This window comes from Procambarus clarkii, chromosome 90, assembly GCF_040958095.1.
Source record: "Procambarus clarkii isolate CNS0578487 chromosome 90, FALCON_Pclarkii_2.0, whole genome shotgun sequence".
In the NCBI taxonomy this organism is placed as follows: Eukaryota; Metazoa; Arthropoda; class Malacostraca; order Decapoda; family Cambaridae; genus Procambarus; species Procambarus clarkii.
In genome coordinates this window covers 19,740,687-19,768,429 of record NC_091239.1, presented here as the reverse complement: position 1 = coordinate 19,768,429, position 27,743 = coordinate 19,740,687, and the positions used below count along the sequence as shown (strand labels likewise).

At 52.5% G+C, this 27,743-nt stretch overlaps 1 protein-coding gene across 1 annotated transcript in view; it reads left to right on the top strand.

The window, feature by feature from the left end:
• Nucleotides 1-22,207, top strand: part of LOC138359435 (glutamic acid-rich protein-like) — a 56,755-nt gene extending 34,548 nt beyond the window's left edge. Inside the window, exons 4-5 of the mRNA XM_069318575.1 lie at nucleotides 21,362-21,808; nucleotides 22,046-22,207. Of these exons, the coding sequence (XP_069174676.1) occupies nucleotides 21,362-21,808; nucleotides 22,046-22,207 (609 nt within the window). The remainder of the gene's footprint in view (nucleotides 1-21,361; nucleotides 21,809-22,045) is intronic.
• Nucleotides 22,208-27,743: the final 5,536 nt, after the last annotated feature.

The following is a 27,743-nucleotide window of genomic DNA, read 5'->3' as shown; positions in this document are numbered from 1 at the left end:
AGTCGTCTCTCTCCTTCTTCTCGCTGCAGCCGAGCTTCTCGCTCCTCTCGCTGCAGCTGCAGCCGTGCTTCTCGCTCCTCTCGCTGCATTTGCGCTTCTCTTTCCTCTCGTCGCAGCTGGGCTTCCAGTTGCATCTTCATTATTTCCAGTTGCAGGCTCCTCTTACTACAGCTGGACCTTCCACTGCTCCCATGTTCACTGTGAATTCTCTCCACACTGGTAGGCGCTTGGGGTGGCCCTAGTCGGGACGGTTCACCTTGCGACGGCTCTCCTCGGGACGGCTTCTCTCGAGATGGCTCTTCTCCCGTCGCTTCCTCTCGAGCTGTGAGCTGTGCCATGATCTCTATCCTTCGCTCCGCTACCTTAGTCGTCCTCAACCTGATCCCAAAGTGGTTTGCCACTTGTTGGAGCTGGGCCTTGGTACACTCTTCCAAAATTCTCTCGTCCCTTGTGTCAATAAATTTCTTTACTTTGTCTTCCTCCATCTCTATATCATTGAGCATACACGACAGCACAGACAAGTTAGTAGGCACTAATTTCACCGTTTCAGTCCCTTAGCTGGTTGAGTAACAGTACCACCGAATTCACTGGCCACACTGTATTAGTACCCTGGCAACACTTGTCTTGAAATTTGGTCCACACTGTAGCTTGATCCGCGCTTCCTGGCGAAGTTCCCAGTTCTTGGCTACTGGGGTTCGAATCCTGGCAAGGTCGCCAGTTCTCTTGTCACGTGGGGGTGGGCGGTCCGGGGCTCTGCTAACACTCGGCTGCTAGGGGCTCAAAGGGCCCAAATACTCAGCCCCTCCGACTCCCTGGATTCACCGGAGTCTCCTTGGTCACACAAGATAGGACCAACAATGCCCACCTCCGCAGGTCTTTGCTTCCACCACAAAGGGGTGCCACTGATTCACCCTGGAAGCCCTTCAGTCAACCACGGGGAAACTGCTGTTAACAGTTCCGGCCTAGACCCGTGGGGGAGTGAAGGAAGACTCAGGCTTACCTATAACCATAACCTCCCTGAGTCTTGCCTGCCAGACAAAAAAAAGGTTGCAGGAACTCCTTTCCCGCCTGTCTTCTCTATCTTCCTCTTAGCAAGGTCGCCAGCTGGGTTATTATATCTGCACCCCAGCAATGCAGTTCAGTGGGTGTATCATATATCGTTTGTAGCCAGAAATGTATGCTCATAGAGAAATATCACAAATGGAGGCACACTCAAACACAGTAATAAAATGTGTGGATTTACTGACGCAAATTACATGAACACACACACACAATCACAAGTAATACATGAATATGGAATATGGATGATGAGTCTGGAGATCGTCAGCCTCTTCTTCCACGACCTCCAACACTCCTTCAACTGGGCAGGAAGACAGGAGTCTCACACTCTCACAGGAGGGCCTCTTCACCACGTCGGCACCTCTTCTTCACTGTCCTGCCATCCATACACACTGTCCTCTCTGACAGTCCTGGACACAAGCTGCCTTGCAGCCTATTCTACTATTAAAGTAATAAAGTCTTGCTGCCACATACACAAGTAAATATTGTGGCCTAACTAGCCTACTCATACAAGGGGTAATGGGAGGGAAAAATGATCTACCTTACACTCCTGGCTCACGACGCCTGCCCCTCGATGGTGTGAGGTTCCCACGCTTCCTTGGGTCGATCCTCGACGATCCAGGGCGTTCCACTGGTCCTCAGGTGTCGTGAAGCCTTCGCGTCGTCGCCGTTCCAATCCCTGAGATTCAGCTGCCCCAATCCTGGTTCATCGATGGGCGCTGAGCTAATCACTATTTTTTCCCCACACTCGCCTCTCCCACAGGGCGTCGCTCCTTGTCCTAGGCACGGTGTCGTCCTTCCAAGATTCTCGGTGGATGTGACCCCAGTCACAGCTAGCTTGCTCGCCCACCTTCCAGACCTCAACGTCCAGCCAGCGGCGCCGCCCAGCGTCGTCGCCGACTATTTTCCAAGTTTGGGCACTTCTCTGCTCACTGAACTTGGTTCCTCTTTTGCTTCCCAGAAGCGCAGGGTCTCCAATAACTATGTTGGCGGCGATGGTCAGCTCAATCCACTGGACAAGGCTTGCAGAGCCTCCAATTCTTGAGAGCAGACCGAGGCGCGTCCTGTCGCTTCCACGGTCAGTACAACTCTGACGTTGGCGCCGCCCGGGGCACTCGGTGACGTCATGGCGGGCCCTGATTGGTCGCCCGCTACCTACGTCGGCCAATCCGCGATCGACATAGTGTCCCTTCCAAAAGGTCATATCTGCCGTAGGGGATACTGTTTCATTTTATATCAGGGCGCCAATTTTCCTTTATTTACAACTTATAATATAACCTCCTTCCATTAAATGGCAGCCGGTCTGGTCGCCACATATATCATTAGACTCCCTGAACCTCAGAGAATCAGTAGGGAGAGCTGATATGACTCTTTAAGCCGGCAAACGAAAGAAATAGGAGAGGGCACCGTAACACTATGTAGCACCATCAAATACGCAAAATAATCAGAGGGCGCTAAATATCACCAAGGATGCCAATACGAGAACAAAAACGCATAAGGCGAACGATATCAAAAGTATCCGAGTCACCAAGAATTCTATCGAGGGACAGGTGACCGCGAGGGGCGGTCGGAAAGCAAGACACACGCTCGTCCTGGAAGTCAGGACATTCAAGAAGGACATGCACGACCGTAAGAGGGACAATGCAACTAGGACAATAAGGAGCAGGGCGGCGCTCCATCAAGTGACCATGGGTTAAGCGAGTATGGCCAATACGCAACCTCGCCAGAGCTGTTTCCCACCGCCGGTTACGGTGGAAGGAGGACGGCCACGAGGAAACACAACATTTAAGAGTACGTAGCTTGTTACCAGTAACAGACAACCAAGAAGCCTGCCAACGGGTAAGAACTGAGGAATGGATAACTGGGTAAAAGTCGGAATACGGAATGCCTTTACGAGAGATGGGACAAGAGCGGACAGCTTCCTTAGCGGCAGCATCCGCACGCTCATTTAAAGACACACCAATATGGCTGGGAACCCAACAAAACTCAACCGACTTAAATTTACTGTGAACGAGAAACAGCCAATGCTGGATCTCGACAACTACTGGATGAACCGAATTAAAGGACCCGAGAGCCATGAGGGCACTACGAGAGTCAACAACAACCACAAAGGAGGACTGACAACGAGAAAGCAGGAGACGAAGAGCATAGAGAATAGCATAAAGTTCTGCTGTAAAGATGCTAGTCTCCGGAGGCAAGCGACACATATAAGTGCGATCAGGAAAAACAACAGAGTAGCCAACACCGTCCGCTGACTTAGACCCATCGGTGAAGACAGAAACGGAGCGGGAGTGAGAAGAAAAGTGCTCGAGGAAAAGGCGTTTTAGAACCGCAGGAGGGGTAAAAGCTTTAGTGATATGGGTCAAGGAAGTACAAAACCGCGGAAGAGGGACCCTCCACGGGGGCAAAGAAGGAACAACACGAGGAGAAACATCAGAAATACGAACGGAGAGAGAATCCTGTAGGCGAGATAACCGGACAGAAAGAGGGAGGTGGTGAAGAGGAACAGGAACCGCAGGAGGGGTAAAAGTTAAAGCACGACAGAGGCGAGAGGAAGGATGTTGCAAGGACCGCGCAAGATAGCGAAGACAGTAGCGATCACGGCGGTCCTGGAGAGACAGGAAGCCAGTGTCAACATACAAGCTAAGGATGGGAGTCGAACGAAAGGCACCAGAACTGAGGCGCAACCCAGTATGGTGCAAAGCATCAAGACGGCGAAGAGTAGAAGGAGAAGCAGACGAGTAAGCAGGGCAACCATAATCGAGCTTAGACAGGACGAGAGAGGAATGTAAAGCAAGGAGAGTGCGCCTATCTGCCCCCCAAGAAGTATGGGACAAGACCCGAAGGAGGGTAAGGGCCTTAGAGCACTCAACACGGAGGTAAGAGATATGGGGAGACCAAGACAAACGAGTGTCAAGGAATAACCCCAAAAGCTTCGCGGAATCTTTGTATTCAAGGGGATGACCATAAAGCGACAAAGAGGGACGAAGAACAACCCGTTTCCGCGTAAAAGTCATGGCACAAGTCTTAGAAGTAGAGAACTTGAAGCCATGACCTGTGGCCCAAGACGACACGGCATCAATTGCAAGTTGAAGCCGGCGTTGAAGGAGAGGCGAATCATCACCCTGACAACAAAGGGTAAGATCATCGACATAGAGAGCGGAGAAGACACCAGAAGGAAGAGAGGAAAGAAGACCATTGAGGGCAACAAGAAAAAGAGTAGTGCTCAGAACACTACCCTGGGGCACACCTTCGTATTGCTGAAAAGAGGGAGAGAGAGCGGTACCAAGGCGCACCCGAAAGGAACGACGAGAGAGGAAGCTGCGGAGAAAGAGAGGGAGATGACCACGAAGGCCAAAAGAATGAAGTTGAGATAGGATATGATAACGCCAAGTGGTGTCATAAGCCTTTTCTAGGTCAAAAAGGACGGCAACAACGGAGGTCTTCGCAGCAAAAGCAGTACGAATATAGACCTCCAAGTTCACCAGGACATCTGTCGTGCTGCGGCACTTGCAGAAACCAAATTGAGAAGGGGAGAGGAGGTGATAGTGTTCCAGGAACCACATCAGACGAACGTTAACCATACGTTCAAAGAGTTTGCAGACACAATTTGTGAGAGCAATAGGGCGAAAGTCCTTAGGGGAAGCACCCAGAGACCCCGGTTTGCGAACAGGGAGGACAACGGCATCGAGCCAGTCCTCAGGGACTGACGACGACTCCCAGATCCGATTACACAGACTCAGTAAATACTGAGACGTGCTCGGAGGGAGATGGCGAAGCATCTCATAATGAATACCATCGGAGCCCGCCGCCGTAGAACCGCAGAGGGCCAGGGCAGAACGAAGTTCAGAGAGAGAGAAGGGATCATTATAGGGAAGCTGAAGATGAGTGCAGAAATCTAAAGGACGAGACTCAAGGACAGGTTTACGAAGAAGGAAAGATTGGGGAAGATGAAGACCAGAGCTAACAGAAGAAAAGTGGGAACCCAGTTCGGAAGCAACCTGCAACGGGTCCGCCACAAGAGTATCATGGAGGTGAAGGACCGGTGAAACATCGGGAACGAACTTACCCGCTATCTTGCGGATACGCTTCCAGATCTGGGCCAGAGGGGTTTCGGACGTAATTGTTGAGACATAAGATGCCCAACATTCACGTTTAGCCGTACGGATGGCCCTACGGGCCACCGCACTCGCTTTCCGAAAGAAAAGAAAAGAATCGGTTGTCTGCCTACGGCGGTGCCTCTTCCAGGCTGCACGCTTACAGCGGACAGCCCGAGCACAGTCCGCATTCCACCAGGGAACGCACTTCCGTGGACCCCGAGAGGAAGAGCGAGGAATAGAGCGGAGGGCAGCGTTGAAGACAGTGTCATGAAAAAGGAGGAGAGCGCGAGAGAGGGGGCAGAAGGGAGAGGTCAGAGAGAGTAGCACTGAGGGAAAATAGGGTCCAGTCCGCCTTAGCAAACTGCCACCTAGGGAAAGAGAGGGAAGGGCGAAAAGAGAAAAAGGAAACAAGGATGGGGAAATGATCACTTCCATGGAGGTCATCAAGAACCTGCCACGTGAAATCTAAGTAAAGAGAAGAAGAGCAGAGAGAAAGATCAAGACAAGAAAGGGTGCGAGTTCGAGAGTCCAAATGAGTGGGCTCACCAGAATTCAGAAGAGACAGGGAAGAAGAGAGGAGAAACGGCTCAAGGAGGCGACCCCGGGTATTCGTCAGAACGTCACCCCAAAGAGAATGACGACAATTGAAGTCACCCAGCAGGAGCACAGGCTCCGGCAAGGAGTCTAGGAGGTGTTTCAAATCAGGAAGAGAGAGCGGGACACTCGGGGGGAGATAAATGGAACAAACTGTGTACCATTTCCCCACAAAGATACGAGCAGCAGAACAATGGAGAGGCGAAGGAAAAAGTAAAGGAACAAAGGGAACATCAGCCCGAATCAAGAGAGCACAAGAATTAGAAGCCCCAGCAATGGCTGGGGGGGGGGAGAGAAAGGAATAGCCACGAAAACGACCAGGACGAGCACCAAGCATTGGCTCCTGGAGACAGACACAAAGGGGCGAAAACCGCGAAATCAGAAGTTGGAGTTCGAGGAAATTGGCGTAATAACCTCGAACGTTCCATTGAAGAATGGACAACGACGAGAAGAGAAAGGACAAAAACAGAGAACAAGGAAGAAACAAAGGCGAAAGAGCAACAGAGCACGTTAAAGAATATCAGGGTCGGGATCAGGGTCAGCAAAGTCAGGGTTAGGGGGCATGGGTAAACTGAGCAAAGACGGAGGGAAGGAAACGGGAGAACAGATCAGAGGTGGGCGGGCAGGGTCCGGAGGAGGAGGAGGAGGAGGAGGAAGAGGAGGAGACAACGGAGAGGAGCAGTCAAGGACAGCAGCAGGAAGAGGGGGAGTAGAAAGAGGGGAGCGCACCCCAGCAAGAGCAGCAACCGAAAGGGAAGCAGGGGCCAAAGAAACCTCCATAGCAGGAACAGGGGGCGCAAGCACTGAAACGGGAGGGGAAGGAGCAACAGAGCCAGAAGGAGGAGCTGAGGAAGAAAGCGAAGCCTTCTTACCCGCCGGGGAAGAGGAAGGAGAGGAGCCAGGCTTACGCTTCTGACTTAAAGAGACCGGTGTCCCAGCAACTACGTACCGGGCAACGGATTCCAGTGTCTCAACAGGAGAAGCCGAACGAGAGCACATACGACGGCCGTTAGGAGAGCGATGGACATCCGCCCGCACCGACAGGCGGTGGGGAGAGCCGATAGATGGAGGAAGAGGATGGGAAGGAGGATCGGAGGGGGACGAGGAAGAAGACACAGAAGACACGACAGACCGGGTAGAAGGAAGGGGAACCCCAGACAGAGGACCAGGAGGAGGATCCTTCGGGAGAGAACCCAAAGGGACAGAGGAGGGGGCAGTGGGCGCATCAGGGTCCAAGGCCCAGAAACGGCTGTGAGTCTGAGGAAGGCGGGAAGGACGAGGAGAGGAAGAGCGCAACACGCGAGCATAAGAGATATTAGCATAAGGCGGGAGCCGGCGAACCTGGCGCCTCGCCTCAGGAAAAGATAAACGCTCCCGGTGCTTCAAGTTGAGGACAGCTGCCTCAAGCTTGTAATGGACACACGCACAGGAGAAGGTAGGATGGGCCTCACCGCAGTTGAGGCAACGAGCCTGGGGAGAAGCGCACTCCGACTTAGAGTGACCTTCGCCACCACACAAAGGACAGAGAGAGACAGTCCCGGAGCAGCGGAGGGCACCATGCCCAAACCTCCAGCACTTGTTGCAGAGCCGAGGAGAAGGAATGTACTCCTGGACAGAGCACCTGGCACCAGCAAGAATGACAGAGGGTGGAAGGGTCCTACCATCAAAGGTAATCTTCACAACCCGGAGGGGTTGACGGCGACTACCACGAGGGGGACGAGTAAACGTGTCCACCTGGAGAATAGAATGGCCCTGGGCAGCGAGGATATGGCGAATATCGTCGTGGCAGTCGCGCAGGTCCCGAACACCGGTCGCAACATGGGGCGGGAGCAAAATAGTGCCAACACTGGCATTCAACTGAGCGTTCTTCGAGACCCGAACGGGGGTCTCGCCAAGGCAGGATAAGGCAGCCAAGCGGGAAGCAGCATCCTGAGAAGGAGCAGCAACGACATGTGTACCGAGACGAGTGGGGTTGAAAGTAATGGAGGCATCCACGGAATCAATGAGATGTTGATGGAGGGAGAAATCGTCAGGAGGCGCAGAATCAAGAGGGAGGAGATCAAAATATTTGGCCCACGAAGCGGGACCAAACAAGGCTTGATAGGTAGCAGAACTGGAAGGAATCGAGCGAGGGCGGCCGTGACGAGGACGGCGGTGAGAACCCCCAGAGAGAGAGGGGTTAAAAGGTGCAGTAGTTACAACCAGAGAAGGAGCCGCGCCAGGGGACGAGGTAGTCACCACTGGGGGCTTGGGGCTCGACCCAACCACAGAGGAGGGAGGGGAGCTAGAGGAAGGAGTCAGAGAGGCCAAAGGAGGAGCAAGGTCGGGGCCCAATGCAGCGGAGGCTACAGAGCCCGGTCTTCCAATACGGACCGACTCGGGGGCTTGGTCGCCCACCCCACGAGCCTGAGAAGGTAAACCAGAAGAAGCCGAAGCAGGGGTAATCATCTTGACGAAAGAAGAATTCACTCACGAATGTGCCCCCACACCCACCATGGAGCCACAATTAGAGGCAGGACACCCAACAAGAAGCTATCGCCGATCTTGTCGGGGCCTCCTAGGGGTGCGTCGTGAGTATACGCCCCACAAACGCCACCTTAAGAAACCGACAGTCCGTCGAGATCGGGTTCAGTGACGAAGTGGGGATTGACAATAAAAGGTTCCCCTCGCTCTCGACGTCGGGTACTGCAGTTCTACGGGTGCAAGAGTATGCCTCCTCAAGCACCCGGGCGTCAAAATAGAAGAAGTCCAAGGGAAGAACCAGAACGAGCAAAAGGTCGGCAGGAAACGGCAAGCAGATAGGAGAAGAGGGGGGAGAAAAACGAAACAGAAGGAAAAGGAAAAGATGCCCAGCAGAATTGGAGAGGACGGCAGCAGGAGCACAAGGCTAGAAAAGGACAGAGGACTGTCCCAAGGAGCATCACACTCCGGCAGCCGCCCACCAAGCCCCCACACGGCGACAACGAGCTGAGCAGGGAGGGGGAGTCGAGATGTAGCTCCTGGTCCTCGTGTCGGGAACGCCCCCACACTACACGTCGTCGTGTCCTATCAGAGCCTCTCGTCGTCCCACCGTTTAGCGCGTCGTCTCCGTGCCTCCTCACTGCAGGTCCGTCCTCCTTCTTGACTTCTCGAAGGGTTGGAGTCGGTCTCCTGGCCGTCGTCTTCTCCCAGCAACGGCTGTCGCCTACGTCTCAGCTACAGTCGTCCGGTTTCCCCAAATAGTCCTCTCTTCCTCAGCTACCCAGTGGCTCTGTCTGCCACTACGCTGTCATGAACTGGTGAATTGCCACAGACGCCACATACGTCACTGCACGGCTTCACTGCTTCTTGCACAGCACCTGACTGAAGCACTTGTTGCTCAAATAACCGTCAATTCCCTCTTCTGGTTCAACACATGAACTAGGGAAGACTTCTCAGAGTACTGGCGAACTTCAGGTGACGCGTAAATCCACGGGAGCGGGAAACAACTGTCCAACTGACAGGACCAACCGTCGCACGTCCGACCTCTATGACGTGTCGTGTCTGACTGATGGCGCCAGAGTGGCGCGCGGCCTGGACCCCCTTCCTTCGTGACGTCACTTTCGCTATGGGAAGTTTTCATTGGCTCCCGGTGCCACATTGCTGTCGGTGACCAATCCGGTGCCACTGACGTCACACGGTTTTGGCGGGAGATCAGGGAGGCAAGCGCCATCTTGGCTCCCTAAAGGGCCTAACCCACAGGCCAAAATATTACTATTTCACAAATTTCTCGGCTCTCCGAGAACACTTCACTCTCTCCCATATATCAATTGTAGCCTGCAACGTAGAGAACGCTTGGGAAAAGTAGACATGACTCTTACTGCAGGCGTGGGAGAATAATAAGGGGGGGAACTCCGTCACAAAATATATATATATATATATATATATATATATAGAGAGAGAGAGAGAGAGAGAGAGAGAGAGAGAGAGAGAGAGAGAGAGAGAGAGAGAGAGAGAGAGAGAGAGAGAGAGAGAGAGAGAGAGAGAGAGAGAGAGAGAGAGAGAGAGAGAGAGAGAGAGAGAGAGAGAGAGAGAGAGAGAGAGAGAGACACACACACACACACACACACACACACACTGCGACCACGAAATGGTCTCTAATCCGATTGTTCTTTCCACTTATAAATTCACTTGTCCGTAATTTTGGACCACTATTCGGAAAATCAGCGCGTTACCTCCACGCCGACCTCTAAATCTCAAAGCTGTTATCTTCCATAACTTTCAAAAACGTCGACCATGCCTCGAGGTCCTCTTCCTTCGTGAGGGTAGAGCACACTAACAGTTGGGTCCGTTGGTCACACATCCAAACGCGACGACAGCCTGTTGTGTAAGGAATCGTTCAGGACCCTGTATACCACTTATGTCAGACCAATCCTGGAGTATGCAGCTCCAGCCTGGAGTCCATACCTAGTTAAACACAGGACGAAGTTAGAGAAGATTCAGCGGTATGCCACCAGACTGGTCCCGGAACTGAGAGGTATGAGCTACGAGGAAAGGCTAATGGAGCTGAACCTAACGTGTCTTGAAGACAGAAGAGTAAGGGGAGACATGATCACTACCTACAAAATTCTCAGAGGAATTGATAGAATAAACTGAATACATGGGTGGTACTCGAACAAGGGGACACAGGTGGAGACTGAGTGCCCAAATGAGCCACAGGGACGTTAGAAAGAACTTGTTCAGTGTCAGAATAGTTAACAGGTGGAATGCATTAGGCAGTGATGTGGTGGAGGCTGACTCCATACACAGTTTATAATGTAGATATGATAGAGCCCAATAGGCTCAGGAACCTGTACACCAGTTGATTGACAGTTGAGAGGCGGGACCAAAGAGCCAGAGCTCAACCCCCCAGCAAGCACAACTAGGTGAGTTGTGTCCAGGACCATAATAGTGACGTTGGCACGCCATTAGAGGTCTCTAGGGTTACCGCGACAGGAAGTTAAAACGGAAATTCCAACCATAATTAGTGGAGGGGCGGCGAAGGGTGTACTTGTGTTATTCTTACTCTGAGATGGGCCTACCTGCTAGTCCTCAGTCACTTGTACTTTGGTTCTTCTCAATCTTTGTTTTTTTTATTATATTTAAAGATATATTATTGCCAAGGTAGTTTATATCTTCAGTCAATAGTCATCTATTCGTCCAGTTGATTATAGGTAAGATTGATGGTTCATTGTCTTAGGAGGAAGCAAGGTTAGCAATTCTGGTTGTGAGGGAAGGTAATATTGGCAATCCTGGCCTCCAGGAGTGATATTAGCTAAGGTTGGCAACCCTGACCTCCAGGAGAGAGATACTAGCTAGGGTTGGCAACCTTGACCACAAGAGAGAGATACTAGCTAAGGTTGGCAATCCTGACCTCACGGAAAGAAGGTTGGCAAGCCTGTAACAACAACAACATCAACCATAGAAAACGAGTCAAAATGTGGAAAAAATTTCAAATTTAAGGGGAAACTCCTTAAATATCACACACCCCCTCGCTGCATTTCTCCTAGCTTTTTCCCCCGTCCATCAGCTGGTGACAGCCCCGGTGACTGGTTGGACGAGGGGAGAGGCTAAAGGGGCTGAGGGGAAGTAATTCGAACACTCTACCTAACGACGTGTCACCACCTGATTGGTGCAGATTGGCTGTTGAAGCCCGTTAGGCAAGTAAGTCTCTCTCTCTCTCTCTGAACAAGACTGAACACTGAATACCCAATTGGTAATTCGTTAATTAATTACGAACAAATAGCCTTATTTAAAAAAGTATGCTCTTATATATACGAAATTTACCCTTATTTACAAAAGTATACTCTTTTTACAACAAAAATACCGTAATTTACAAATGTATACATTTATTTACGCACGAATAATATCTTTATTTAAAATTTTATCTACTTATTTACGAACAAATAACCTAATTTACAAATGTATACTCTTATTTACGAGCGTTTACCCTTATTTACGAACGAATACCCTTATTTACGAACGAATACCCTTATTTACGAATATAAACATTCATTTACGAACGTAAACTCTCTTGTATCAAACAACGAACTTATACCACTAATATTGGGCTCCCAGTAGTACAGTCGGCTTCGTTCTCGACGCACAATCGAAAATTCCGAAGTTCGAATCCCGGGGGCGCGAGAGAAATGGTTGGGCGCGTTTTCCCTTCACCTCATGTGCCTGTTCACCTAGCAGTGAGTAGGTACCCCAGGAATTAGTCAGCATGTTGGGAGGGGAGACCCAAGGTTTATAAAGGTATATCCAGGTGCCCAACCACTGGGAAGGGGTCAGGATAAGGATTAGGGATGGGACGGGGAGGAAGGAATGGGGCCCAACCACTGGGAAGGGGTCAGGATAAGGAGAGCTCAATCGGCGCACGTCCGCTCTCAACGAAGCGCCAAGTATCTCTGAGCGCCTGGCGCTCTGCAGGCGGCGGGCTGGGTCTCCCGGTGATGTCACAGACCCAGAGGCGGGTTCTGATTGGTCAATGAAGTTATGTGACCTCAGCCAGCCAATCACCGACCGGCGGGCGCCGCACACAAAATGGTGGATTCGCAGGCCAGGGGGCGCCATTTTATTGTACCCAGGGCGCGACTACCACATTACCACCACTACCAAACTACCACCACTACTACACTACCACCACTACCAATACTACCACACTAGCACACAACCACCACTAGCACACAACCACCACTACCACACTACCACCACTACCACACTACCACCACTACCACACTACCACCACTGCCACACTACCACCACTACCATCACTACCACCACTACCATCACTACCACACTAACACCACTACCCCTACTACCACACTACCACCACTACCACACTAACCCCACTACCATACTAACACCACTACCACACTAACACCACTTCCACACTAACACCACTACCACACTAACACACTAACACCACTACCACACTGCCACCACTACCATACTAACCCCACTACCATACTAATAACACTACCACACTAACACCACTTCCACACTACCACCACTACCACACTAACACCACTACCACACTAACCCCACTACCATACTAACGCCACTACCACACTAACACCACTTCCACACTACCACCACTACCACACTAACACACTAACACTGGGAGAATTGCCCAGTTGCTGGAAGAAGGCAAATGTCGTGCCGATCTTCAAGAAAGGTGATAGGGAGGAGGCACTTAACTATAGACCTGTATCACTGACAAGCATCCCCTGTAAAATACTGGAAAGAATAATTAGGCTACGACTGGTTGCACACCTGGAGAACATTAGGTTTGTGAACAAACATCAACATGGGTTCTGGACAGGGAAATCGTGCTTAACAAACCTTCTGGAATTCTATGATAAAATAACGAGGATAAGACAGGACAGAGATGGTTGGGCAGACTGCATATTTCTGGACTGCCAAAAAGCCTTTGAAACAGTACCGCACATGAGACTGCTGTTCAAGCTCGAGAGGCAGGTGGGGGTGGGGGGAAAGGTCCTAGCATGGATAAGGAACTACCTAACAGGAAGGAGCCAAAGAGTTACGGTAAGGGGCGAGAAGTCGGACTGGCGAACAGTAACAAGTGGAGTACCACAAGGATCGGTGCTGGGACCAATTCTATTTCTTGTATATGTTAACGACATGTTTACAGGCGTAGAGTCCTACATGTCGATGTTTGCGGATGACGCAAAGTTGATGAGAAGAGTTGTGACAGATGAGGATTGCAGGATCCTCCAAGAGGACCTGAACAGGTTGCAGAGATGGTCAGAGAAATGGCTACTGGAATTCAACACGAGCAAATGTAAAGTTATGGAAATGGGACTAGGAGGTAGGAGACCAAAGGGACATTACACAATGAAGGGGAACAGCCTACCTGTGACGACGCGCGAAAGAGACCTGGGTGTGGAAGTAACACCTAATCTATCTCCTGAGGCACATATAAATAGGATAACGACAGCAGCGTACTCTACACTGGCAAAAGTTAGAACATCATTCAGAAACATAAGTAAGGAGGCATTTAGGGCGCTTTACACTGCCTACGTGAGGCCAGTCTTAGAGTATGCCGCCTCATCATGGAGTCCCCATCTGAAGAAGCATATAATGAAACTGGAAAAGGTTCAGAGGATTGCAACGAGACTCGTCCCAGAGCTACGAGGGATGGGGTATGAGGAGCGCCTGAGGGAACTGTGCCTTACGACACTAGAAAAAAGAAGGAAGAGGGGGGACATGATAGGAACGTATAAGATACTCAGAGGGACTGACAGAGTGGACATAGACGAAATGTTCACACGGAATAGTAACAGAACGAGGGGACATGGATGGAAGCTTGAAACTCAGATGAGTCACAGAGATGTTAGGAAGTTTACTTTTAGCGTGAGAGTAGTGGGAAAATGGAATGCACTTCAGGAACAGGTTGTGGAAGCAAATACTATTCATAATTTTAAAACCAGATATGATAGGGAAATAGGACAGGAGTCATTGCTGTAAACAACCGATGCTCGAAAGGCGGGATCCAAGAGTCAATGCTCGATCCTGCAGACACAACTAGGTGAGTACAACTAGGTGAGTACCACCACTACTACACTAACACCATTACCACACTACCACACTACCACCACTACCACACTACCACCACTACCATCACTACCACCACTACCACACTAATACCACTACCACACTAACACCACTACCACCACTACCATCACTACCACCCTACCACACTACCACACTATATATCACCACTACCACCACTACCACACTAACACCACTTCCATCACTTCCACACTAACACCACTACCACACTACCACACTAACACCACTACCATACTACCACACTAACACCACTACCACACTAACATTACTACCACACTACCACCACTACCACACTAACACCACTACCACACTACCACCACTACCACACTAACACCACTACCACACTACCATCACTACCACACTAACACCACTTCCATCACTACCACACTAACACCACTACCACACTACCACACTACCACCACTACCACACTAACACCACTACCACACTACCACCACTACCACACTACCACCACTACCACACTACCATCACTACCACACTAACACTACTTCCATCACTACCACCACTACCACACTAACACCACTACCACACTAACACCACTACCACACTACCACCACTACCACACTACCACCACTACCACACTACCACACTACCACACTAACACCACTTCCATCACTACCACACTAACACCACTACCACACTAACACCACTACCACACTAACACCACTACCACACTACCATCACTACCACACTAACACCACTACCACACTACCATCACAACCACACTACCACACTAACACCACTACCACACTAACACCACTACCACACTAACACCACTACCACACTAACACCACTACCACACTAACACACTAACACCACTACCACACTACCATCACTACCACACTAACACCACTACCACACTAACACCACTACCATCACTACCACACTAACACCACTTCCATCACTACCATCACTACCACACTAACACCACTACCACACTACCATCACTACCACACTACCACACTAACACCACTACCACACTAACACCACTACCACACTAACACCACTACCACACTAACACCACTACCACACTACCATCACTACCACACTAACACCACTACCACACTACCATCACTACCACACTAACACCACTACCACACTAACACCACTACCATCACTACCACACTACCACCACTATCACACTAACACCACTAACATCTTGAGGTTACCATGAGGTGCTTTCGGGGCTTAGTGTCCCCGCGGCCCGGTTGTCGACCAGGCCTACTGGTTGCTGAACTGATCAACCAGGCTGTTGGACACGGCTGCTCGCAGCCTGACGTATGAGTCACAGCCTGGTTGATCAGGTATCCTTTGGAAGTGCTTATCCAGTTCTCTCTTGAACACTGTGAGGGGTCGGCCAGTTATGTCCCGTATGTGTAGTGGAAGCGTGTTGAACAGTCTCGGGCCTCTGATGTTGATAGTTCTCTCTTGAACACTGTGAGGGGTCGGCCAGTTATGTGTAGTGGAAGCGTGTTGAACAGTCTCGGGCCTCTGATGTTGATAGTTCTCTCTTGAACACTGTGAGGGGTCGGCCAGTTATGTCCCTTATGTGTAGTGGAAGCGTGTTGAACAGTCTCGGGCCTCTGATGTTGATAGTTCTCTCTTGAACACTGTGAGGGGTCGGCCAGTTATGTCCCTTATGTGTAGTGGAAGCGTGTTGAACAGTCTCGGGCCTCTGATGTTGATAGTTCTCTCTTGAACACTGTGAGGGGTAGGCCAGTTATGTCCCTTGTGTGTAGTGGAAGCGTGTTGAACAGTCTCGGGCCTCTGATGTTAATAGTTCTCTCTTGAACACTGTGAGGGGTCGGCCAGTTATGTGTAGTGGAAGCGTGTTGAACAGTCTCGGGCCTCTGATGTTAATAGTTCTCTCTTGAACACTGTGAGGGGTCGGCCAGTTATGCCCCTTATGTGTAGCGGAAGCGTGTTGAACAGTCTCGGACCTCTGATGTTGATAGTTCTCTCTTGAACACTGTGAGGGGTCGGCCAGTTATGCCCCTTATGTGTAGTGGAAGCGTGTTGAACAGTCTCGGGCCTCTGATGTTGATAGAGTTCTCTCTCAGAGTACCTGTTGCACCTCTGCTTTTCAACGGGGGTATTCTGCACATCCTGCCATGTCTTCTGGTCTCATGTGATGTTATTTCTGTGTGCAGGTTTGGGACCAGCCCCTCTAATATTTTCCACGTGTAAATTATTATGTATCTCTCCCGCCTGCGCTCAAGTTAGTACAGATTTAGGCTCCCTAGAGCGCAGGCGGGAGAGATACATAATAATTATCACGTGGAAAATAATTGAGGGGCAGGTCCCAAACCTGCACACAGAAATAACATTACACCACACTAACACTACTACCACCACTACCACACTAACACCACTACCACACTAACAACACTACCACACTACCACACTAACACTACTACCACCACTACCACACTAACACCACTACCACACTAACACCACTACCACACTAACAACACTACCACACTACCACACTAACACTACTACCACACTACCACCACTACCACACTAACACCACTACCACACTACCACCACTACCACACTACCACCACTACCATCACTACCACCACTACCACACTAACACCACTACCACACTAACACCACTACCACCACTACAATCACTACCACCCTACCACACTACCACACTATATATCACCACTACCACCACTACCACACTAACACCACTTCCATCACTTCCACACTAACACCACTACCACACTACCACACTAACACCACTACCATACTACCACACTAACACCACTACCACCACTACCACACTAACACCACTACCACACAACCACCACTACCACACTAACACCACACTACCACCACTACCACACTAACACCTCTACCACACTACCATCACTACCACACTAACACCACTTCCATCACTACCACACTAACACCACTACCACACTACCACACTACCACCACTACCACACTAACACCACTACCACACTACCACCACTACCACACTAACACCACTACCACACTAACACCACTACCACACTACCACCACTACCACACTACCATCACTACCACACTAACACTACTTCCATCACTACCACCACTACCACACTAACACCACTACCACACTAACACCACTACCACACTACCACCACTACCACACTAACACCACTTCCATCACTACCACACTAACACCACTACCACACTAACACCACTACCACACTAACACCACTACCACACTAACACCACTACCACACTAACACCACTACCACACTAACACCACTACCACACTACCATCACTACCACACTAACACCACTACCACACTACCATCACTACCACACTACCACACTAACACCACTACCACACTAACACCACTACCACACTAACACCACTACCACACTACCATCACTACCACACTAACACCACTACCACACTAACACCACTACCATCACTACCACACTAACACCACTTCCATCACTACCATCACTACCACACTAACACCACTACCACACTACCATCACTACCACACTACCACACTAACACCTCTACCACACTAACACCACTACCACACTAACACCACTACCACACTACCATCACTACCACACTAACACCACTACCACACTACCATCACTACCACACTAACACCACTACCACACTAACACCACTACCATCACTACCACACTACCACCACTATCACACTAACACCACTAACACCTTGAGGTTACCATGAGGTGCTTTCGGGGCTTAGTGTCCCCGCGGCCCGGTTGTCGACCAGGCCTCCTGGTTGCTGAACTGATCAATCAGGCTGTTGGACACTGCTGCTCGCAGCCTGACGTATGAGTCACAGCCTGGTTGATCAGGTATCCTTTGGAGGTGCTTATCCAGTTCTCTCTTGAACACTGTGAGGGGTCGGCCAGTTATGTCCCGTATGTGTAGTGGAAGCGTGTTGAACAGTCTCGGGCCTCTGATGTTGATAGTTCTCTCTTGAACACTGTGAGGGGTCGGCCAGTTATGTGTAGTGGAAGCGTGTTGAACAATCTCGGGCCTCTGATGTTGATAGTTCTCTCTTGAACACTGTGAGGGGTCGGCCAGTTATGTCCCTTATGTGTAGTGGAAGCGTGTTGAACAGTCTCGGGCCTCTGATGTTGATAGTTCTCTCTTGAACACTGTGAGGGGTCGGCCAGTTATGTCCCTTATGTGTAGTGGAAGCGTGTTGAACAGTCTCGGGCCTCTGATGTTGATAGTTCTCTCTTGAACACTGTGAGGGGTCGGCCAGTTATGTCCCTTATGTGTAGTGGAAGCGTGTTGAACAGTCTCGGGCCTCTGATGCTGATAGTTCTCTCTTGAACACTGTGAGGGGTCGGCCAGTTATGTCCCTTGTGTGTAGTGGAAGCGTGTTGAACAGTCTCGGGCCTCTGATGTTAATAGTTCTCTCTTGAACACTGTGAGGGGTCGGCCAGTTATGTGTAGTGGAAGCGTGTTGAACAGTCTCGGGCCTCTGATGTTAATAGTTCTCTCTTGAACACTGTGAGGGGTCGGCCAGTTATGCCCCTTATGTGTAGCGGAAGCGTGTTGAACAGTCTTGGACCTCTGATGTTGATAGTTCTCTCTTGAACACTGTGAGGGGTCGGCCAGTTATGCCCCTTATGTGTAGTGGAAGCGTGTTGAACAGTCTCGGGCCTCTGATGTTGATAGAGTTCTCTCTCAGAGTACCTGTTGCACCTCTGCTTTTCAACGGGGGTATTCTGCACATCCTGCCGTGTCTTCTGGTCTCATGTGATGTTCTTTCTGTGTGCAGGTTTGGGACCAGCCCCTCTAATATTTTCCACGTGTAAATTATTATGTATCTCTCCCGCCTGCGCTCAAGGGAGTACAGATTTAGGCTCCCTAGAGCGCAGGCGGGAGAGATACATAATAATTTACACGTGGAAAATAATTGAGGGGCAGGTCCCAAACCTGCACACAGAAATAACATTACACCACACTAACACTACTACCACCACTACCACACTAACACCACTACCACACTAACAACACTACCACACTACCACACTAACACTACTACCACCACTACCACACTAACACCACTACCACACTAACAACACTACCACACTAACACTACTACCACACTACCACCACTACCACACTAACACCACTACCACACTACCACCACTGCTACACTACCACCACTACCACACTAACACCACTACCACACTAACACCACTACCACACTACCACTACTACCACACTACCACACTAACACCACTACCACCCTACCACACTAACACCACTACCATCACTACCACCACTACCACACTACCACACTAACACCACTACCATCACTACCACGCTACCACAGTACCATCACAACCACCACTACCACACTACCAGCACTAACCCACCACCACCACACTATAATTATCACACCACACAACCAGACAAGTCCACCACACTACCACACTACCACACCACCACACAAGCGGGCCTGGTAGCCTGGTGGATAGCGCGCAGGACTCGTAATTCTATGGCGCAGGTTTGATTCCCGCACCAGGCAGAAACAAAGGGGCAAGGTTTCTTTCAACCTGAATGCCTCTGTTACCTAGCAGTAAATAGATTCCTGGGAGTTAGTCAGCTGTCACGGGCTGCTTCCTTGGGTGTGTGTGTGTGTGTGTGATGTGGAAAAAAATATAAGTTAGTAAACAATTAATTGACAGTTGAGAGGAAGGGTTGAAATGAGCAAAGCTCAACCCCCGCAAACACAACTAGGTAAATACACTACCACACTACCACACCTTGTTATCACACTACTACACTATCACACCACCACTATACCATTTCTACCACACCACACTACCATACAACAGCCACGACCACCATCAATCACTACCACCAATTATGACCATCACTCACCACTGCCACCAACCATAACCCACCACCATCATGGATTACATTTTGTGAAAATCAATAAAACTATTTGAACCCACATTTATTATCCTCCTGTTTTATTTTACCAAATGTAGATATGTATTTTTATATTTCTACATTTTTTTTATTTATATAACATCACACAAACTACTTTAATGCAACATTTAAGGTTGCCACAATATCTCACAATTGTGTTTGGCCAACGTTTAGTGCCGTAAGTTGTGGCAACTTATTTACAACCACAGACTTTAACATTGCTAATATGTGAAAACAAACGTTGCCACAGCTTTTAAACACTTCCCAGGTACTTACATTGTTTGCTGGGATGAACCCTGCATCAGGTTTATGTGAGGGAAAGTTGTGCTGGGAGTTCACCATCTAGTACGGTTCTAGGTTCGTTTTCTAACAAACACCTGATGTAAACTTCATTGTCAAAGAACAACCACGGATGCAGAGCTATCGTGGCTGGAGACCAATGGCCTCCAACTATACTATTTTACGCAATTTTGATAATATATTTACCTGTTTCCTGTTCGCGCTGTCTATGCTATGTTTTTGAACTCAAAAGCATTTTTTGACATCCAGCAAAACACGAGATCAACTCAAGACAAGATGAAGACGTTTGTGCGTGCGATCTTTATAGGCCTGGCCTTACTGGGATTTGGGTCGATATGGTTTGGGTAGAGAGAAGAGCATGCAAGGTTACAAGCATATTTATTGTAAACACAATTAGTTGAATGGCGCAAGAGCCAGAGCGGTCTCGCTCATCTCATGAAGCAGGTCATCTAAACCATCAAAATATTCCCTTCATAGCCTACGTGGAGCCTTTCCACTTTCCTCAAGGAAGAACCGGAGCCTGAATGGGGTTCGGTGCCCTTAGTAGGGCCCGTCTTGCGGCGCCAGCAGATGCTACTGAAGGCAGAACGCCTCAAGATTTTCTTGGAAGGGCAGGGTTTGGAGCCCACTACATAACCCCTTCCCTTGTGGTGTCGGTGGGAAAGCGTACCGGTTTTCATTATTATATTTTTAACGTGTTTATACTACACAGGACCACGCAAGACCCGCGGATAAAATGAGGAACAGCAGGAAGAACATGGTCTTCATCTTGACGAGGATGAGCTCCGGGGAGAGGAGACTGATGAACACCGTGAAGAGGAGACTGATGAACACCGTGAAGAGGAGACTGATGAACACCGTGAAGAGGAGATTGATGAACATCGTGAAGAGGAGACTGATGAACACCGTGAAGAGGAGACTGATGAACACCGTGAAGAGGAGACTGATGAACACCGTGAAGAGAATGAAGATATTAATGAAAAGGAAAATAATGAGCCCTTGGACGACAACAATGATTGCGATCCAGCCGAAACACTAAGGTGTTTCGCTCAGGACAAAACAGATTCCTCACAAAACCCTCTTGCTCCTCTCAAGGAAGAAGAGCTCCCAACGGAGCCAAAATCTCCGACAGAGGAAGTGTCTCCCAGGGAACTGGAAACCATTCACAAGACTGGGTCTCACTACATCATCACCCTGGCTTGTCCAGCGCAAATGTGTGAATTAGTTATCGGGTAACACGGTACTTAGCATCTGGCCTTCGAGACGCGACACAATGTTTAAATTTTCGTCTCTTGTGACACGGAGACGGTAACCATCAGGGGGAAAGATGCTGCAAGGGTGAAAAGCTGCAAAAGATCTGTTAAAGATTTTATATAAGCACATTCTACAGATCCGAAAAAACCTACTCAAATATAAAATAAATCTCCCGCCAAGTCAAAAACGACCCGTCAGAAGGAAAAGCCTCCAACTTCTAAGGATGCGAAAGAGAGCCATATGGTCACCCTGGCCTGTCCCAACGAAAATTATGGCTTGATCATTGGCAAAAAGGGCGAGACCATCAAGTACTACGAACAGCAACATTTAGTACGGATCTAAATGTCTCGAGATAAGGAAGAAGTGGTGATAATTGGGAATGATGCTGCGGGGGTTGAAGGATGTAAGAAAGCGATTAGCGCCCTCTTGGAACAAGGGCGTTCCCATAAACCCAAAACAGCTCCTCCCCAGAAGACAACTCCCACCACTACCAAACCCGCTCTTCACCAGAGGACAGCTCCCCGCACAAGTCAAAGAGAAGAAACGATGCCATGTTCCCTTTGGGATTATGTTGTACAAGACCATCCCAAACTGGATTTGTCTTCCGAGTTGACATCTAAGAGCCAGCCAGACGATTAAACGACGTAGACAACAGAAAGCCAGCTGGCCGCAGACGATTAAACGACGTAGACCACAGAAAGCCAGCCGGCCGCAGACGATTAAACAACGTAGACAACAGAAAGCCAGCTGGCCGCAGACGATTAAACGACGTAGACCACAGAAAGCCAGCCGGCCGCAGACGATTAAACGACGTAGACCACAGAGAGCCAGCCGGCCGCAGACGATTAAACGACGTAGACCACAGAAAGCCAGCCGGCCGCAGACGATTAAACGACGTAGACAACAGAAAGCCAGCTGACCGCAGAAGATTAACCAAAGTAGACCAAAGAAAGCCAGCTGACCGCAGAAGATTAACCAAAGTAGACCAAAGAAAGCCAGCTGGCCGCAGACGATTAACCGATGTAGACCACCGACCGCATTATCTGAGGGCCTCTCGCCCGCCGGGTTTAGCGGGCCTCTCGTCCGCCGGGTTTAGCGGGCCTCTCGCCCGCCGGGTTTAGCGGGCCTCTCACCCGCCTGGTTTAGCGGGCGTCTCGCCCGCCTGGTTTAGCGGGCCTCTCGCCCGCCGGGTTTAGCGGGCCTCTCGTCCGCCGGGTTTAGCGGGCCTCTCGCCCGCCGGGTTTAGCGGGCCTCTCACCCGCCTGGTTTAGCGGGCCTCTCGCCCGCCTGGTTTAGCGGGCCTCTCGCCCGCCGGGTTTAGCGGGCCTCTCGCCCGCCGGGTTTAACGGGCCTCTGAGCCCGCCGCGTTTAGCGGGCCTCTCGCCCGCCTGGTTTAGCGGGCCTCTCGCTCGCCGGGTTTAGCGGGCCTCTCGCCCGCCTGGTTTAGCGGGCTTCTGGCTCGCCGGGTTTAGCGGGCCTCTCGCCCGCCGGGTTTAACGGGCCTTTGAGCCCGCCGGGTTTAGCGGGCCTCTCGCCCGCCGGGTTTAGCGGACCTCTCGCCCGCCGGGTTTAGCAGGCCTCTCGCCCGCCTGGTTTAGCGGGCCTCTCCTCCGCCGGGTTTAGCGGGCCTCTCGCCCGCCGGGTTTAGCGGGCCTCTCGCCCGTCGGGTTTAGCGGGCCTCTCGCCCGCCGGGTTTAGCAGGCCTCTCGCCCGCGGGGTTTAGCGGGCCTCTCGCCCGCGGGGTTTAGCGGGCCTCTCGCCCGCCGGGTTTAGTGGGTCTCTCGCCCGCCTGGTTTAGAGGGCCTCTCACCCGCCTGGTTTAGCGGGCCTCTCGCCCGCCTGGTTTAGCGGGCCTCTCGCCCGCCGGGTTTATCGGGCCTCTCGCCCGCCGGGTTTAGCGGGCCTCTCGCCCGCCGGGTTTAGCGGGCCTCTCGCCCGCCGGGTTTAGCGGGCCTCTGAGCCCGCCGCATTTAGCGGGCCTCTCGCCTGCGAGGTTTAGCGGGCCTCTCGCCCGCCTGGTTTAGCGGGCCTCTCGCTCGCCGGGTTTAGCGGGCCTCTCATCCGCCGGGTTTAACGGGCCTCTCGCCCGACTGGTTTAGCGGGCCTCTCGCTCGCCGGGATTAGCGGACCTCTCGCCCGCCGGGTTTAACGGGCCTTTGAGCCCGCCGGGTTTAGCGGGCCTCTCGCCCGACGGGTTTAGCGGGCCTCTCGCCCGCCGGGTTTAGCAGGCCTCTCGCCCGCCTGATTTAGCGGGCCTCTCGCCCGCGGGGTTTAGCGGGCCTCTCGCCCGCCTGGTTTAGCGGGCCTCTCGCCCGCCTGGTTTAGCGGGCCTCTCGCCCGCCAGGTTTAGCGGGCCTCTCGCCCGCCAGGTTTAGCGGGGCCTCTCGCCCGCCTGGTTTAGCAGGCCTCTCGCCCGCCGGGTTTAGCGGGCCTCTCGCCCGCCAGGTTTAGCGGGCCTCTCGCCCGCCTGGTTTAGCGGGCCTCTCGCTTGCCTGGTTTAGCGGGCCTCTCGCCCGCCTGGTTTAGCGGGCCTCTCGCCCGCCGGGTTTAGCGGGCCTCTCGCCCGCCGGGTTTAGCGGGCCTCTCGCCCGCCTGGTTTAGCGGGCCTCTCGGCCGCCGGGTTTAACGGGCCTCTCGCCCACCAGGTTTAGCGGGCCTCTTGCCCGCCTGGTTTAGCGGGCCTCTCGCCCGCCGGGTTTAGCGGGCCTCTCGCCCGCGTGGTTTAGCGGGCCTCTCAGCCGCCGGGTTTAACGGGCCTCTCGCCCACCAGGTTTAGCGGGCCTCTTGCCCGCCTGGTTTAGCGGGCCTCTCGCCCGCCGGGTTTAGCGGGCCTCTCGCCCGCGTGGTTTAGCGGGCCTCTCAGCCGCCGGGTTTAACGGGCCTCTCGCCCACCAGGTTTAGCGGGCCTCTTGCCCGCCTGGTTTAGCGGGCCTCTCGCCCGCCGGGTTTAGCGGGCCTCTCGCCCGCCGGGTTTAGCGGGCCTCTCGCCCGCCTGGTTTAGCGGGCCTCTCGCCCGCCTGGTTTAGCGGGCCTCTCGCCCGCCTAGTTTAGCGGGCCTCTCGCCCGCCGGGTTTAACGGGACTCTGAGCCCGCCGGGTTTAGCGGGCCTCTCGCCCGCGGGGTTTAGCGGGCCTCTCGCCTGCCTGGTTTAGCGGGCCTCTCGCCCGCCTGGTTTAGCGGGCCTCTCGCCCGCCGGGTTTAGCGGGCCTCTCGCCCGACGGGTTTAACGGGCCTCTGAGCCCGCCGGGTTTAGGGGGCCTCTCGCCCGCGGGGTTTAGCGGGCCTCTCGCCCGCCTGGTTTAGCGGGCCTCTCGCGCGCCAGGTTTAGCGGGCCTCTCGCCCGCCGGGTTTAGCGGGCCTCTCGCCCGCCGAGTTTATCGGGCCTCTCGCCCGCCGGGTTTAACGGGCCTCTGAGCCCGCCGCATTTAGCGGGCCTCTCGCCTGCGGGGTTTAGCGGGCCTCTCGCTCGCCGGGTTTAGCGGGCCTCTCATCCGCCGGGTTTAACGGGCCTCTCGCCCGCCTGGTTTAGCGGGCCTCTCGCTCGCCGGGTTTAGCGGGCCTTTCGCCCGCCGGGTTTAACGGGCCTTTGAGCCCGCCGGGTTTAGCGGGCCTCTCGCCCGCCGGGTTTAGCAGGCCTCTCGCCCGCCTGATTTAGCGGGCCTCCCGCCCGCCGGGTTTAGCTGGCCTCTCGCCCCCCGGGTTTAGTGGGCCTCTCGCCCGTCGGGTTTAGCGGGCCTCTCGCCCGCAGGGTTCAGCGGGCCTCTCGCCCGCAGGGTTTAGCGGGCCTTTCGCCCGCCGGGTTTAACGGGCCTCTCGCCCGCCGGGTTTAGCGGGCCTCTCGCCCGCCTGGTTTAGCGGGCCTCTCGCCCGCCTGGTTTAGCGGGCCTCTCGCCCGCCTGGTTTAGCGGGCCTCTCGCCCGCCGGGTTTAACCGGCCTTTGAGCTCGCCGGGTTTAGCGGGCCTCTCGCCTGCCGGGTTTAGCGGGCCTCTCTCCCGCCGGGTTTAGCGGGCCTCTCGCCCGCCGAGTTAAGCGGGCCTCTCGCCCGCCGGGTTTAGCGGGCCTCTCGCCCGCGTGGTTTAGCGGGCCTCTCGCCCGCCTGGTTTAGCGGGCCTCTTGCCCGCCTGGTTTAGCGGGCCTCTCGCCCGCCTGGTTTAGCGGGCCTCTCGCCCGCCGGGTTTAACGGGCCTCAGAGCCCGCCGGGTTTAGCGGGCCTCTCGCCCGCGGGGTTTAGCGGGCCTCTCGCCCGCCGGGTTTAACGGGCCTCAGAGCCCGCCGGGTTTAGCGGGCCTCTCGCCCGCGGGGTTTAGCGGGCCTCTCGCCCGCCTGGTTTAGTGGGCCTCTTGCCCGCCTGGTTTAGCGGGCCTCTCGCTTGCCGGGTTTAGTGGGCCTCTCGCCCGCCTGGTTTAGCGGGCCTCTCGCCCGCTGGGTTTAGCGGGCCTCTCACCCGCCGGGTTTAGTGGGCCTCTCGCCCGCCTGGTTTTGCGGGCCTCTCGCTCGCCGGGTTTAGCGGGCCTCTTGCTCGCCTGGTTTAGCGGGCCTCTTGCTCGCCTGGTTTAGCGGGCCTCTTGCCCGCCGGGTTTAGCTGGCCTCTCGCCCGCGGGGTTTAGTGGGCCTCTCACCCGCCTGGTTTAGCGGGCCTCTCGCCCCCCGGGTTTAGCGGGCCTCTCGCCCGCGGGGTTTAGCGGGCCTCTCGCCCGCGGGGTTTAGCGGGCCTCTCGCCTGCGGGGTTTAGCGGGCCTCTCGCCCGCCGGGTTTAGCTGGCCTCTCGCCCGCGGGGTTTAGCGGGCCTCTCGCCCGCCTGGTTTAGCGGGCCTCTCGCCCGCCGGGTTTAGCGGGCCTCTCACCCACAAACACAGGATTGTGGACACAGTGGACAATGTTTCACTGGAATAAATCTACAGGTGATATCTTGGAGGCCGCGCGTCACCAGTAATACTCAGCCAAGCAAAGTAGTTCTTTCTTAGCGGGAGATTGTTAGGAATAATGTGAAGTGGAATAGCCAAACTATATGAGGGAAAAATGATCTCATTGAAAAGCATGCATGGGGGATTATGGTAAATATAGTCAATAATATTGTTCCTGTTTGTTTGGGAAAGTAAAGAATGAAGTATAAAGGGGCGATGACGCAAGAGTGGTGGACGCCATCTTTGACTTAAGGATCTTTGATGCCTAGATCATGCTTACTGAGAGTTTTATCTCCGTCAGTACAGTCGGATAAGGTATCATATTTTTTTAGCAGTGTTGGAAGATAAGGTTTGTTGTTGATGTTTAAGATTCACTCCTTGGAACAGAAAGTTCCAAGTAGCACGGGCTATGGTGAGCCCGTAGACTGATGTTAAGATAAGGAAGATTACTCAGGCAGTCTTTGGTGATGTTTTATAAGAGAGAATCCAGGGTTCTTAGAGGTTTATGTGTCTGTACTCGTCAATTTGTACTCACCTATTTGTGTCTGCAGGGTCGAGCATTGACTCTTGGATCCCGCCTTTCGAGCATCAGATGTTTACAGCAATGACTCCGGTTCTATGTCCATGTGTGTGTGTGTGTGTAATTACCTAAGTGTATCACACTTACACTGTTACACTAAGTGTAACAGCGTAAGAAGCTGTTACACTAAGTGTAACAGTTTCTCCCCCGAATCAACCTACCCAGGCTTTGCGCCCTGGTGAGGCCACTCCAGAGCGACAACCAGAGCGCAACTCCATAGTCTCCTGAGACTGATGGATGCCTACTAATTACCTAAGTGTAGTTACAGGATGAGAGCTACGCTCGTGGTGTCCCGTCTTTCCAGCACTGTTTGTCATATAATGCTTTGAAACTACTGACGGTCTTGGCCTCCACCACCTTCTCCCCTAACTTGTTCCAACCGTCTACCACTCT